At 35.5% G+C, this 16,815-nt stretch overlaps 1 protein-coding gene across 4 annotated transcripts in view; it reads left to right on the forward strand.

Annotated features, from left to right (window-relative positions):
- The window catches only part of RNGTT (RNA guanylyltransferase and 5'-phosphatase), a 242,429-nt gene that overhangs the window by 121,572 nt on the left and 104,042 nt on the right, over positions 1-16,815 (forward strand). For all 4 annotated transcript variants that reach the window (XR_015133147.1, XR_015133148.1, XM_086317774.1 and 1 more), the window contains one exon: positions 4,868-4,936. Coding sequence is in view for 2 of the 4 variants with exons in the window: in XM_086317774.1 (XP_086173900.1) it covers positions 4,868-4,936 (69 nt within the window). In the remaining 2 variants the exon portion in view is untranslated. The remainder of the gene's footprint in view (positions 1-4,867; positions 4,937-16,815) is intronic.

The raw sequence follows: 16,815 nt of genomic DNA on the forward strand, positions 1-16,815 counted from the left end.
ATTGTAAATAAAAGTGGAACTTTTCCATAAACCAGCTTTTTAAAGATGCTGAACACTTTCAGGAAAATGAATACAGACTTAAGGAATGGTTGCGGAGGGGACTTTTCTGATGTGTTATTCAAGTCAGTACCTGTAGCTTGAGATAACATCTGCAGTGATAGTCTCCTGTGTGAATTGAAGTATGCTATAACTCAGAGACAACAGTGAAAGTAATGGAAATATATTAGTACATTAAGTGACTTAAGTATTGGCTGTAATGATAATGACACTGATGTATAGAAGATGTTCGTAATGAGTTTGGATAAATTTTCTTTCAGAATTTATGACCCAAAAAAGCAATATTTTAAATTTAACATTATTTTACATATCTGATTTCTAATATGAATAATAAATAAATTATATAAATTTGTTATATATATTAATAAAATTTTTTTCCCTAAAAAGTAATTCCTTCCACCTCAAGAATTTTATCTTCCTTTGTATGTATCTTATTCATGTAGCACGTGCTACATGAATAAGATAAAGAATAAAGAATAAAGTATATATATAAAGTATGTAGATATAGTTTTTTATATATATATATATATTTATATATATATATATAAATAAAGTCTCTGAGTATAAAGTATATATATAAAGAATAAAGTACACTTAAAGTCTCTAAGTTTTAAATGCTGATTGGAGGACGTATGTGGGAACTTTCAGAAGTCTTTAGAGCATTTGTTTTAGAGAGTCAGAGACTTTCTTTGGTTATTTCCTTATTTTTAATTAAAGACTAATTGAAATCTGTTCTGAATGAATTTGTTTTGTTAGCTGTCTGAGTTGAAGCTGCTGCTGCTGTTGTTGCTGTTCAGTTACTAAGTCACATCCGATTCTTTGCGACTCCATGAACTGCAGCACGCCAGACTTGCCTGTCCTTCACTATCTCCCAGAGTTTGCATCATGACCATTGAGTCAATGATACCATCCAACCATCTCATCCTCTGTGGTCCCCTTCTCCTCTTGCCCTCAGCATCAGGGTCTTTTCTAGTGAGCTGAAGCTAGTCGCTTAATTTCTGATGCCCTCAGTTTCATTTTCTGGTGAAATGAATAATAATATAAAATTAAAATTATACACCTCACGAGGGGTTGTGTGTCTTGAATGATATATATATATATTAAGAACCAAGCACAAAAACACTTTATACTATAAAGTGTTTATACTTTATAAAGTGTTTATATAAAGTTTATATACTTTATATAAAGTATAAAGTGTTTATACTTTATAGAATAAAGACCTTTGTATTATAAAGGTCTTTTAATATATAATAAGTGATACTGTAAATTATTAAGAAAGAAATATTGTCTAGAGTAATCAACAGGGAGTAAAATGGGTGAAAACAAGGAGTATTTCTTATTTTGACCTAAGAAGTTTCATAGTCCCTTAAATTCTCTGATTCTTAAAAAGAGTAAAATTAAAAAGGAAGTTACTTCCATTTCTGCACCAGGTAGCATTATGTTATCTAGAGTCTTGTCAACATATACTTTATACTTTATCTACATGGATAATCCAATATATGGATTGGAGAAATATGCTCTAAGAATGAAAAAGCTATGTTTATGTGCCATAAATGATGTACCTGCAGTAAAAGAACAAATTGCTTAACCTTTAAAAAATACTATTTATAAAGATGATTGTGGCATTTTGTTTTCAATTCTTCATTCCTCAGCAGGATTTGTGCTATGAATTTAATAGGTTACGTTTTCTCACGTGATGAAGTACAAGATGTATCAATATTATCCATCTTTTTCTTATTTGAACCTTTACCCATTAGTTAGTTCATTATAAAAAATCAGTACTTTTAATCCATATTGAATTTTTACTTAGGCAAATTTCCTCCTCGCATGGCTAGGTCACTTAAACCGATGAATGAATTAGAGATCAATTTCACATCTGTCCTGAAATTTTTACCTGTTCTGCCAAATTCCAGGTAGTATGGCTCTAAGAGTCCCACTGCAAGCTCCCCACTACCTTAATGTTATAGTAAGAGGAAAGAACAAAACACTACAAGAAGGAAAACACCAAGAGCATTACAGTTGAAAAAAATTGTGGTAAAATACACATAGCATAAAATTGACTGTTTAGCCATGTTTAAGCATACATGTCTGGAGAAGGCAATGGCACCCCACTCCAGTACTCTTGCCTGGAAAATCCCATGGATGGAGAAGCCTGGTGGGCTGCAGTCCATGGGGTCGCTCAGAGTCGGACATGACTGAGCGACTTCACTTTCACTTTTCACTTTCATGCATTGGAGAAGGAAATGGCAACCCACTCCAGTGCTCTTGCCTGGAGAATCCCAGGGATGGGGGAGCCTGGTGGGCTCCATCTATGGGGTCGCACAGAGTCAGACACGACTGAAGCGACTTAGCAGCAGCAAGCATACATGTCAGTGACATTAATTACATTCACATTGTTGTGTAACCATTATTATCATGTATTTCCAGATCTTTTTCATCTTTCCATACTGAAACTCTTGTACCCATCAAACACTAACGCCTCATTTTCCCCTCCCTCTCAGCCTCTCTGATTTCTGCCCCCATGAACTTGACTAAAGAACATTACAGTTTTAAGGAAATGTAAATTATTCAAACTCAAATTGGTCTTAAAGCAATTAGAAAGTAGGATAGGTCTTACTTTTCTTTGCTGAACTGCTCCCAGTTTAGAGAAATTGCAGATTTCAAGGAATGAAATGGCAGAGAAAATGAAGTCACAGTTTGGGAAGAGAATCACAGATCTTGTGACGTGTGAAATATACTGGAGATCTTGGTTGTCGCTTTTGGAGTGCACATCTCCCTTTCAGTGTAGTGGTTTTAAGAGGATGTGTTTGTGATGAAAGATTTTGATTGGATAACGCACAGCAGATCCAAAATTTTGGTGGAATATATTTGAATCCTAGAACTCTCCTAAATATTATGTCATTTGGCAAGACTCTGGGTAGCAGTGTTATTACCTGGCTCTGTGAAATTATCTTCTGTTCTCTCTCCTAAGATGCAGAAATCAGTGTTTACGTCCTCCATCAGTGATGCACATGTTCAGTTTTTCAGAATAATAAGAGTCTGTGGAAGGGAAGCATTTAAAACAATTGTTCAGAAATAATTAGAGAGCATTGGGCCTATAACTCTGCTTTTCAGTAGATATGGCATTGAAAAAACTGTTGTTTGTATTTCATGGTGTGTATTCCTTGCAGTGTAATTTTTTGCTGGAAAAAATACAATAAAGACAAAAAATGAGGCAAAAGTAGGACACAAAGAAAGGTTAAATTTTCTGCTTGAGGTTTTGCGGAAAACACAGGTAATGCATTTTGAAGGTGCAATCCCCATATGTGAGCTAACTTGTAGTTACAGATTCTCAGAGAATCTTATTCTCACTCCACCTATCCCCAAGTGGGATTTTCTGCTCTCTTCCTTTGTGGATGCATTTATTTTTATTCCCTATATTTATTACTTCCCAGAGTTTCTACAGTCTTTTTTGTTTTGGCCTCTCTGTCTTGCTACATTTATGCTGGCTCAGCATGGTGAATTTAAAAATATGTTTTATAACTGGAAGTTGGTGCTTTTTGACCACCTTTGTAAGATAAATTACAGCTAGGGATGTAATGTACAACACAGTTAGGATAATTAATATTACTGTATGTTATATATGAAAGTTGTTAAGAATAAATCCTGAATTCTCATCACAAGGAAAAAATACATTTTTATTTTGTATCTACATGAGATGATAGATGTTCACTAAGCTTATTGTGGTAATCATTTCATGATATATGTAAGTCACGTCATTATGCTGTACACCTACAGTTATACAGTGCTGTATGTCAATTATATCTTAATAAAACTAGAAGAAGGAAAAATATGTTTTGAATATTTTACCATCATTTTGGTTGTTGCAGCTAGGACTATTGTTTGAGATATCTAGCCTGCCATGGAATGGAAATCTTCATATATTAAAAAAAGAATCTTACAGTATATTAGCCTCAGTTCAGTTCAGTTCAGTCGCTCACTTGTGTCCGACTCTTTGTGACCCCATGAATTGCAGCACGCCAGGCCTCCCTGTCCATCACCAACTCCCAGAGTTTACTTAAACTCACGTCCATCGAATTGGTGATGCCATCCAGCCATCTCATCCTCTGTCGTCCCCTTTTCCTCCTGCCCCCAATCCCTCCCAGCATCAGAGTCTTTTCCAATGAGTCAGCTCTTCGCATGAGGTGGCCAAAGTACTGGAGTTTCAGCTTTAGCATCATTCCTTCCAAAGAATATCCAGGACTGATCACCTTTAGAATGGTCTGGTTGGATCTCCTTGCAGTCCAAGGGACCCTCAAGAGTCTTCTCCAGCACCACAGTTCAAAAGCATCAATTCTTCAGCGCTCAGCCTTCTTCACAGTCCAACTCTCACATCCATACGTGACCACAGGAAAAACCATAGCCTTGACTAGATGGACCTTTGTTGTCAAAGTAATGTCTCTGCTTTTCAATATGCTATCTAGGTTGGTCATAACTTTTCTTCCAAGGAGTAAGCGTCTTTTAATTTCATGGCTGCAGTCACCATCTGCAGTGATTTTGGAGCCCCCCAAAATAAAGTCTGACACTGTTTCCACTGTTTTCCCATCTATTTCCCATGAAGTGATGGGACCAGATGCCATGATCTTCATTTTCTGAATGTTGAGCTTTAAGCCTAGATCCCTCTGGATCATCCTTCTCCCCCATTTTGTATTTCAGTTTTTAAAGCTTATGTATTAAGTTTATTATAAAGCTTAGGAAAAGTTTAAAAACTTTAAAAGTGATTTTTGTGTTGATTATTATAGTTCTAAAAATATATATGTTTATTTTATAGCTACTTGAAGGAAATTTTGCCAAAGAAGTCAGCCATGAAATGGATGGACTTATTTTCCAGCCCACTGGAGTAAGTATATTTGTCTCTGTGTGTGTGTGTGTATACATGTACATGTATATATGTATATCCATGCACACACATGCATGTATATATAAAGTACAGTTTTCTTAGATATGTTTACTTAAGATTGATTAGTGGTATAATTAGCTTAAACAAATGGTTCATTATAAAATAAAGTATTTCCTTTATATTAAATATTTATTATAGCAAAATCAATAGTTGTTCGCGTTTGACTTATCTTAGGAAATAAATACAGCTGATCATTTTATTTTTCAAGATTAGTCTTTTATTATAATTAGTTTTCTTACTATTCTTGCAAGATAAATGTTAACTGACATTTCTTTACAAGAAATCTACCAATAATCTTATGTAAATAAATGCTTATTTCTTTCTGTAGGCCAATATATCTTGTAAGTATTAATTATTTTTAAAACTTCGTTTTGTCATGGATGAGTAAAATTCAGAGTTATCAGTATTTGAAGAAAAACAGTTCTTTGCTATTCCATGTCAAATTTCTGAAACTTGCTGAAAACCTTTCACCAGTGCAATGGTCAAATCATATATTTGGAGTAAATTCTGTTTTACTGTATGGTAAGATTTTTCACCCTCTGCACTATTGACATTTTTGGCCCCATACGCACAGAGTCGGACACGACTGAAGTGACTTAGCAGCAGCATAGTCCTTTGCTGTGTGGAGCTGTCCTGTGTGTGGTAGGATGTTTCATAGCATCTTTGGTCTGTACATATCAGACAGATGTCAGTGTTACCTCTCCCTCTCACCCCTCTAGGTTGTGACAACCAAAAATGCATACATTCACTGCCTCCTTTCCCCTGAAAGGCAAGTTTGCCTTCACTTGAGAACCTGTGCTCTGTGGGGCAGTGCTTCTCAAAACTGTGACCTGTTGACAAGGTGGCATTAACACACCCAGGAAGCTGTTATAAATGTCGCTTACCCAGACCTACTGATGAGAGACACAGGGAAATGGGCATCCAGCAGTTGGTGCTTTAGCAAGCTCTCTAAGTGACTAGGACGTGTGTTCAAGTATGAGAACCACTGCTCTTGTAGGAAAGAGTTGCATTTTATGTGCTTCACCTTGTCGTAAGCTGCATTTTGCCTTCGCTCTCTCCTTAGAAATAAGGGTGTGAACTAATTGTGAAGTTACGTAGAGAGACATCAAACTAGGTATCTGGGGTAAAGGGAAGGGGACTAATATTTTCAAACATTATGTATTAAGTACTATAGTATATATGCTTTACTATTTAGTAAAACTGCAAATTTGGTGGTATGTGATTGGCTTCTGTCTTCATCCCGCTTGTCAAACAGGTGGAGGGAACAATCTTATGATGTTGAAGGAGGAGGAGATGGAGGAGAGTTAGAGGCTGGGGACAGAACTAGTAGAAAGTTTTAGGAAGATAGAGTTTAGATCTTTGAGTTCCAGTATTTTCCAAGCCTAATCTCCCTGGACGGAAAGAAGTAAAATCTAACTATAACAGGAATTAGGATGTTTCATACTGTTAATAAACTCATGGTTCAGACCTGTTCATGATTTTTACCCAGTCTGTTGTCAGTACCAGATCTCCCTTTTCACCCTCTCACAACCTTCTCAGTACATATCTATTCCATATGTTAAGTATCCCATTCTGGGGAACCCGACAGGAATTCCTCTGCCTTCCTGTCCTTCCCCACAGGCACTTCACATTCAGTCTTTGTTAATTTCACCTACTTTCTAGTTTTCAAAAGGTTGTTTTCTGCTGTTGTCTGCTCTCCTGTTTTTCCTTTTCTACTGATATCTCTTTCCTGTAACTCCCATTCTAGCGAAGTTTCAAATCAAAGTGGATATAAATGCACATGTTTAATCCACCACATTTATCAGAAAGTCCACCAAGCTTCTCACAATGTGGTATTGCATCTGTTGGGTTCCTTGAGCCAACAATGCAAGTAAATGAAGAAAGGGAGTATTTTGAATGACCCGCTTAGCAATTTGAGGGAGGCTACATAGAGCAGAGAGAAGGTGCTGGTCAGGGATGGATAAAACTTGACTTTTATTAATAATCTTCAGTCTGTTCTCTAATGCTACAGAAATATTTCAGAGGCAAATGAAGGGTGAAAAATGAAGAGGATTCTTAGTGCTTCTACTTGTGTAAAAACTCCTGGGCTTCATTTGTTTGGTGCTAGTTTACTTGAAAGTACTGGGGCCTCCCCTGGTGGCTCAGATGGTAAAGAATTTGCCTGCAGTGCGGGAGAACTGGGTTTGCTCCCTCAGTTGGGAAGATCCCCTGGAGGAGGGCATGACAACCCCCTCTAGTATTCTTGCATGGAGAATCCTCATGGACAGAGGAGCCTGGCGGACTACAGTCCATGGAGTCATAAAGAGTTGGACACGACTGAGCGACTAAGCACACACGCACACTTACAACTTGGCAAGGAGTTACTTCTGCTTCATTACAGTAATTATAGTGAGGGAACTGAAGTCAAATAAAAGATAGAAGATATTACTAGTGCTAAAAAAAATCCTGGCAAAATATTGAAGAAGAGTGACAAAGGTACTGTATTAAAGTGATGATTCTATTGAGGGTGAAACCCCAAGCACCAATTTAGAAGAAAGTTCATTCACGTTTTGATTTAATGTTCTGTTTTTCAGAGACATAACCTTGTAACACATCCAGTATCACACTTAGTTTATAACTTTTATTAGAAAGAGGACAAGTAAAGCTAATTGATGGTATATGGAGGAAAATAAAGCTTAGGATATTTCTTCTTTTTTTTTTAATTTATTTTTTTAGTGAGGGATAATTGCTTTACAGAATTTTATTGTTTTCTGTCAAACCTCAACATGAATCAGCCATAGTTACACATATATCCCCTCCCTTTTGAACCTCTCTCCCATCTCCCTCCCCTTCCCACCCCTCTAGGTTGATACAGAGCCCCTATTTGAGTTTCCTGAGCCATACAGCAAATTGCCATTGGCTATCTATATTACATATGATAATGTAAGTTTCCATGTTACTCTTTCCATTACATCTCACCCTCTCCTCCCCTCTACCCATGTCTATAAGTCCTTTCTCTATGTCTGTTTCTCCATTGTTACCCTGTAAATAAATTCTTCAGTACCATTTTTCTAGATTCCATATATGCGCGTTAGAATACAATACTTATCTTTCACTTTCTGACTCATGTCACTCTGTATAATAGGTACTAGGTTCATCCACCTCATCAGAACTGACTCAAATGCATTCCTTTTTATGGCTGAATATTATTCCATTGTGTATATGCACCACAAATTATTTATCCATTCATCTGTCGATGGACATCTACATTGCTTCCATGTTCTAGCTATTGTAAATAGAGCTGCAATGAACAGTGGCTTCAGATTATATTACAAAGCTACAGTCATCAAGACAGTGTGATATTGGCATAAAAACAGAAATATAGACCAAAGGAACAAGATAGAGAGCCCAGAAATAAACCCATGTGCCTATGGATACCTTATTTTTGACAAAGGAGGCAAGAATATACAGTGGGGCAAAGACAGCCTCTTCAATAAATGGTGCTGGGAAAACTGGACAGCTCCGTGTAAGAGAATGAAATTAGAGCACTTTCTAACCCCATACACAAAGATAAACTTAAAATGGATTAAAGACCTAAATGTAAGACCAGAAACCATAAAACTCTCAGAGGAAAACATAGGCAGAACACTCCATGACGTAAATCAAAGCAAGATCCTCTATGACCCACCTCCTAGAGTAATGGAAATAAAAACAAAAGTAAACAAATGGGACCTGATTAAACTTAAAAGCTTTTACACAGCAAAGGAAACTATAAGCAAGGTGAAAAGACAGCCCTCAGAATGGGAGAAAGTAATGGCAAATGAAATACCTGACAAAGGATTAATTTCCAGAATATTCAAGCAGCTCATACAACTCAATACTCGGATATTTCTTTGTGTTTATAAAGAAGTATATCGGTATGTGGTATTCATTAAAACACAGAAGTCATTATTTATCAGGAAGGCCTCAATTTTTTAAAAAGGAGGTTAAATTGTATTTATAGAATTATAGAAAATCAAAGATGAAAAGTACTTCTAAAATTATCACTTCTAAGCCCACTGGTTTCAAAACTTGGAGTTCTAAATTTCTGGGTTTCTGTGAACTGCCTCAGGGGACCATGTACAGGTATAGGTTACTACGTAAGCATTCTGTTTACAATTTTTGTTTATATGCATTCTGTTTTTATCATGACAGCCCTGATTTATTTCTTTTATATATTGTACTTCTGAATGATTGTGTTTTAGAAAGGGCTTCATCTATGTAAATACCATTTGAATCAGCTACTGTTTTGAAAGGTCACCAGTGATCTTTCTTCCTTACAAAATCAAGTTCATTTTCAGCCTTTTTCTTGCTGGATTATCTAGTAGTAGTCTGTACCACTGTCCACACTTCCTTACAATAGTCTCTGACATGGCTTCTGGGGCATCACACACTCCTGATTCCTTTCAGTCTCATGCCATTTCTTCTCCGTCTCACTCAAGGTCTCCATCTTCTACTAGTTATCAAAGTTTGGAGTTTCTAAAGGCTCTGTATGCTGGACCTTCATTTTTTCTCAAGCTCCACTCTCTCCCTGGAAGTCTCATTTGCACCCGTGGCTCGATTATCTCTCGTAAGCCTGTGACTCAGTTTTGATTTCTGTTTAAGCTCCAGATTTGTTTATCTAGTTGCCTATCCTGATATCACCTTTTTAGTGTCTCAAAAACACCAGAAATCACCGTACAGCTGAACTCCATCTCTATTCTCCAAACAGCAAACCAACATAGAGACTACACAATGATCTTTTCCTGACATTTCCTCTCTCAGTTGCTTAAATGCGTTCTTGAGTGAGAAATCTAGATGTCATCTTGACACCTTCCCTTCTTTTATCCATCTGATCCATCTCCAAGTCTTGCTTTAGCTCCTAAATCTCTCTTAAATTATTCTCTTTTCTCTTCATTACCACTGCCACACTCCAGTCTCACTTGTCATTCGTTGCCTCTTGCCTGGACCACTGCAGCAGCATCCTAACTGGTCCTGCAGCCTCCGCTTTGTCATCCTCCTGTCTTTATCACACTGCATTCAGAGTGATCTTCTTCCTTTCTCTCTAGCGATTTTCCCCTTGCTTTTATGTTAAAGACCACACCTAGATTTGAAGCCAGCTTACTCTCTTATCACATGCTGCCTTTTTGTTTCCCTGTGTTTTGCTGGTATGAAAATAACTGATATTTTTATTTAAAGGTGACAATTATATTACTTTATTCATCAACAGTGTTTTAAATAAATTGAAGTATATTTGCTAAAATATTTAAATATTTTGAGAAAAATGGGTATTTTCTCCAAAGAAAAAATTAACTGTTTTTATTTAATATAAACCTCTATTCTTTCTAAGTGTTAAGGCTCAAACTTTGATCATGCTGAGGTGATGATTTTTAAAAAGAAGTATCTTCAAATTGAATTTTCCATCTGGTTATAGTCTACATCATAACCAAATAGGTTCTATTAGACTCTTAACATATAAGGTTTTCAGTTTTATGATTTCACTGACATTTTGAATTGCTAATCTTTTGTGGTTTGTCACCTAAAAATAAATATTTTAAGGTGGTCATTTGGCATTTTAATATGCTATAGGTAGTAGATCTTTTACTTGACAGATATTATATCTTTCAAGTTAATTTACAAAGTTGATAATGCTTATTTGTTTAAAGCTTTTGCAAGAGAATTTTAATAATTTATGTAGCATAGTAAATTTTTTTTTGTAGTAGTAACTGATTAATTTATAACCATTTAAAAATTGTGTTTGATTTTACTTTTATCATCTGGAGACACGTTTCTAGATAAAAATTTTTGTGCCATTAATAATCCCTCACTATGAAATAAAAACAGGATTATATGCAATGAATTGCAAAATAGACATGCTAGTAAAAACTTAAAATCTTTTCTTTGATTATAAAATACTTTTTCTCCTTTTACTGCCAGCTATATTGTGATTAGTAAAACATGTAATTGTTTCTATGTTGAATCTAGAGTATTTGTTCTCAAGCAGTAGTGATAGAATTGTTTGTTTGTTTTTTGTGTTTTCATCACTATCTTGATTTTATGTATGGTGGGTCAGCTTGATTTTATGTTTCTCACATTAATCAGTTTGCATGTAAATTGAGTCAGCTTTGATTTTAATATTGCTTTCTTATGAAATATTAATGTTTTTATTAAATCTTTACTACTGCCAGGTATATTGAATGTTATGGATAGATTGTAAAATGAAAATTGGAATTAGTTTAATGTCTTGTCTTGAAGTACATGACGAATTAGAGTGGTTTTCCTCTGTAGCAGAGATGATGTTACCATGGTGAGAGCTTCTGTTGCCATGACATTTGCTTGCATATTTTGATAGGTCTTCAATTGAAGAAGGGCTCTGTTTCCTGGCAGACTGGAAAAGTGTCAGTCTAGCCTTTCCCCCAATATATTATTTTTTATTGAAAAATATATAATTTCCAAAGAATTGTAATAGTGAACTGCCAAGGAAGAAAATGCACCTTGGTATTTTTTTTTTTTTTTTTTCTTTTTCAACTTTTGGAACACAGCAAAATATTCTTGGCTTGCCTTTTGTTTAAGGAGGAAAAAAAGAGAAGAATATTATTGTTCTAGCTTTCTTAATAAATAAAACATTTGCTTTTCCATTGAATTTTGTTGACAAAATAAACAGCTAAAGGTGAATAATTTGTAATCAGCCTCTGCTAGATATAGATATGCAATGTTACTGTACAACAAAAAAACACTACTAATGATGATATATTGGTAGCAGAGAAAAGGAGAAGTAAACATAAATAAGGACTTCACAAAAATGAATCAGTGAATTCCAAGAGGGTAACTATATAAAGTGCAAAATCAATTTTCATATAAATGATACATATTAAACACAATGAATTAGGGATAGTTCCTTTTTAAAAATAACATGTTTAATTTTGAAATAGTAATGGTAGATATTTTTAAAATTATGTTTTACAGTGATGTATTTTTAATTTTAATGAGATAATACACTTTAACATGCAGTAAGAAAAATATGGAGAAGAAAGTCTGCTTCTCATTCTCCTCCCCTCCCTCAGTTATCTTCTGTTGTATTTTATCTTCACATAGTTTTTTTTATGTATTTATAAGTAAATACAAATTTGTTAATACATTTTTATTCCCACTCCACTTTTCAAGGAAGGTAGCACATTATTTTGCACTTTGCTTTTCAGAATTTGTCCAGCCATATATTTTAATGTATATTTTGTCAGTGATCTAATTTGAGCATCTTGGGATGTATTGGAATCAGCAGAAGGATAGGACTTGTTACTGACACCCCCATCCCATATGCTTATGGCAGTTCAGACTTTTAGGAGGAAATACTTAAAAACATAACATTTTGTCGATTTAGAATAAATTTTCCTTTCATTGTCAAAGTTCATTGAGAACTTCAGTGGGGCTTTTTGCTAGTAAACTGATTCGTTTTATAAAAGTGCAAATTGAAGTATACTATAATGAGTACATCTTTACACCAGCTGATTCTTCTGCAACAAACTGTTTTCTTCCTTTCTGTATTACTCCCATTCAGCCCTTGAATATCAAATTAGGTGTGGCTTCCTTGGGGAAGCCTGGCTGACTCGGTGAGTGTGTCTCTCCCCTATGTTCTTAAAGTGCTCTTCCTCGTAGCAGTACTAGGAGCAGAGATAATTGTTTTAATGATATGCAGCACAAATTAGCAAAAAAGAAGGGTAACGTACTGGATGTATAAAGTGACTAGGCTGCAGATATCACTCATATCTAGAATTTGATCCCCTATCAGTAGATGACTTTTATCCGGATTTGTGTCCACCAGAGAAGAGGAGAAACACTGCGAGAATCTGCTGACTTACCAGATGGCAGTAGTCTTGGTTATTAAGGCAGAATTAATCCTGAGAAATTTTTGTAATATATTGGCTCTTGTGTTTAGTCAATTAGGTGACTACTGTATTGCTGAGTAAGAAGTAATAAAAATGGATAAAGGCAGGGTTTCTGCCCTCAAAGGGCTTACCCTGTATGAAGAAACTTGGCCCAGCAGCAAGGTGAGAAACGTGCAGACTGATGGAGTGGCACAGGCACTTCGGTGGGTCCAGGGAGTAGGGGCAAGGTACACTGGGAGATGGGGCCTGTGCTACAGATGGGACGGGGCTCTTGGTTCACCGGTGCCTGAGTGGGAGAGATGAGGTAAGTGCTTTAGATGCTGAAGTTTACTTTGTTGTCTGAGCTCCCTCTTCCCACTAGCCAGGGCATTGCCAGTTGTTTGTCCCTCCTACTCACCACTCCACACAAAAAGAGGCCAGAAGTAATTAGAAAACAACTGACTTAAAATTGGTTCCTTTTGAAACAGTTTTATATCATGAGACCTTCCAACTCAATCTTCCATTATTTGCTTTTAGACAGATTTTATATATATAATTTTTAAAAAAAATACTGGAAAGATTTCTGTGATTTGGGCATTTTTTTGACAAGTTGGACTATTCTGGTTATCAGTTTCCTTATCTGTAAAACAAAAGGAGTTTGCTGCATGAATATTAAAAAAAAAAGCAAGAAGAAATTAGACTTGTGAATCAGGTAGTAAAATTAGTAATATGAATGTATTTTGAGTAATTTTTCCACCCTGAATAATCCAAGACACTGCATGAATTCTCTAATATTAAATTTCACCCTCAAATCACATCTTCACTTTCCATAGGTAGAAAACTTCTATAAGTAAATGAGAAATGTCAACAAGCTTTTGAAAATGCAGTTTTCCTCTCCCCTTGCTTCTTTCTATGATAGCTCTCCCTATGGTCTCTACCAGCTTTGTGAGTTTTTATAAATGAAATGCCAAGTGGTTGTCTTGAGTTATATTTTTTTAGGTGATGGACTCTTCCCTCTACATCAATAAGAACAGCATAGAGTACCAAGATAATTTAGTCTCAGAAAACTTAAGCAAACTTCCCCTCAAGTCAGGTATATTTGTGGTCTCATTGCCTAGAACTTCCTTGTAACCTTATTATTCTTCAAAATTCAGTTCATGTACTTTTCTTATTCAAGAAAACTTCCTTTACCCCTGCCCCCTGATTTTGGTGTTTCTCGTTGTTCTTCCTCAGCAGCTTTGTTTATGTTTACTTGAGCACCTCTTTAGTGCTTTTGGAGTTTATATTAAAAGCCTCACTGTGGTTGAACTCAGTTCCTTGAGAGAATTTCTTTCTTTCCCATATAGTGAGGTACTGGGCACATAGTAGGTAGTTAGTGTTAGGATTTTTCCTCCATACAGGGTATTTATGTGTCTTATTTTGCAAAATAGGTATTTGTTATTTGCATCTCAATGAAACTTGGGCAAAGGATATAACCAAGTTGCTAAATCTAGAATTGTTTTACTTTTCTGTCCAGTAGAATTACCAAAGAGGATTTTTTTCTGCTTCCTTTAAAACTAAGTACTAGAACAACAACAGAAATAAAACTAATATATGGCAACATCAGGGCTGTTTCTTAGCTTCAGTGTAGGGCCTGGAATATGTGTTATGATAAAGAAACTGCTCACATTTAATGAATGGAATGAGTAGCATGGTCTGCAAAGTATTTAAGGTTATCTTTGGTCTACGTATGCTGTCTTTAGGCAAGCAAAATGCTATTATTACATTTTTCTAAGTGAGATAGATGAAGCCCAGACTTTGAATTTACTTAAAATTATGAAGTTAGTAGAGGTAAAGAAGCACCAGATATCTTTTCCTCTGTGTTGTTATTACTGCTGGCTTCCTTTAGATCAGAGTTTCTCAACTTTGGTACAGTTGACATTTTGGGTTGGATAATTCTTTGTTGTGGGCAGCTGCCTTGTGCATTGTAGGTTGTTTAGAAAAATCCCTGGACTCTGACCACTAGATGGCAGTAGCTCACCCTTTCCTCCCCAATGTGACAACCAAACATGTAGGCTTTGCCAGACATCCTCTGGGGGGTAAAACCTCTAATTGAGAACCACTGCTTTATACAGCAGATATATCACTTATGACTCCATTTTGTTTTCCTCTCTATTTTAGTTTTAGAGGATTTCTTTGGCACATGGCCATCATCTACCTCTAAGCCAAGTTCTGCTCTCATTTGGTAAACACTTTCCTAGACATCTTACTTGTTTGCCTGACATTTGCTTTCATTACTTTTTTTTTTTTAAAGATAATAGTGGACATCTTGGGTAATATTGATAATTGCTTTCAGATATAATTTAATTTTTTACTTGACAGTTCACCTGGTAAAATCAGATTTGTTTCTATAGAACTAAGTATTATATGTATCAGTTTCAGATTCAATGCACGAGACAGGGTGCTTAGGGCTGGTGCACTGGGATGACCCTGAGGGATAGGATGGGGAACGAGGTTGTCGGGGGTGGTTTCAGGATGGGGAACACATGTACACCCATGGCTGATTCATATCAATGTATGGCAAAAACCACTACAATATTGTAATTAGCCTCCAATTAAAATAAACATTTTTTTAAAAATGAAAATAAATATACCTTTGAAAATTATTTTAATCTAGATGCATGCTGGTGAATTTAGTGAAATTAAAATGCATTATGCCCTAATTACACATGGTAAAATGTGACTTGGAAGAGTGTTTCTATACCCTTGTTATATTCAGCAAGATTCTGTATTTCAAGTTTGATAACTTACAAATATTTATTTTTAAAAGTCTTAAATCCCTGTCTTGTATAATATCTTTTCCCTTTTTATTTTGAGGAACTTGAAAGAAGGATGTTTTAATAGTTATTGATATACATAATCTTTTATGAATAGTGATTTGTCATTTCATAATCTAAAATATTCTGTTTAAACATAAATTTAAATATGTGCTTGTGCTAAGTTGCTTCAGTCGTGTCTGACTCTTTGTGATCCCATGGATTGTAGCCCACCCAGGCTCCTCTGTCCATGGAATTCTCCAGGCATGAGTGGGTAGCCATTCCCTTCTCCAGGGTTTCTTCCCAACCTAGGAATCAAACCTGGGTCTCCTGCATTGCAAGCAGATACTTTACTGTCTGAGCTACCAGGGAAACCCATATTTAAATATACTTGAGACTAATGTTTTAAAATAAGTTAAAATTTTTTTCACTTTATTATTTTTTATTATTTATCAAGTATTTATTGAGCATTTTACAAATTGTTTTGCAGGCATATGATTAGACATGATTTTACTGAAGTAGAATTTATATTCTAATAGAAATTTAAATACATTTTACTCATGGAAATTGTTTTGCTTTTGCATTTATTTTCAGTAATTGAGAACTGCAATGTTTTAAATATATAGTTTTCTAAAAATTTTTTTCAGGCATTTCATTAACTTTCATAAAACTGCTTTGAAATTCTCAGTCATGTTACATCTAGTATTTCAGATTAACATAAATGGTTTGGTATAGAGTCAGATGAGGAATGGCTAACGTTTCTGAATTATTGCTTTGTAAAAATGGAAGAGCTAGTATATCTATTCTCCACTGGATGGTTTCCAGAGAGAAAAATGTAAAGGATCCTTATATCTTTTTACAGTTAGCATTATGTTAAAATTATTTTTAGAATTAGTTATTAGATACCTATTATAAAATATTTTGGGATTTTCCAGGTGGCGCTAATGGTAAAGAATCTGCCTGCCAGTGCAGGAGACATAATAGACACAGGTTTGATTCCTGGGTCGGGAAGATCTCCTGGAGAAGGGCGTGGCAACCCACTCCAGTATTCTTGCCTGGAGAATCCCATGGACAGAGGAGCCTGGCGGGCTGCAGTCCATACGGTTGCAAAGAGTTGGACACGACTGAAGTGACTTAGCAAGCAAGAAGTATTTTAAAGCTGTAT

The sequence above is a fragment of the Bos grunniens genome, chromosome 9 (assembly GCF_055505025.1).
Source record: "Bos grunniens cultivar Pamir isolate PY7600 chromosome 9, Bosgru_T2T1.0, whole genome shotgun sequence".
NCBI lineage: Eukaryota > Metazoa > Chordata > Mammalia > Artiodactyla > Bovidae > Bos > Bos grunniens.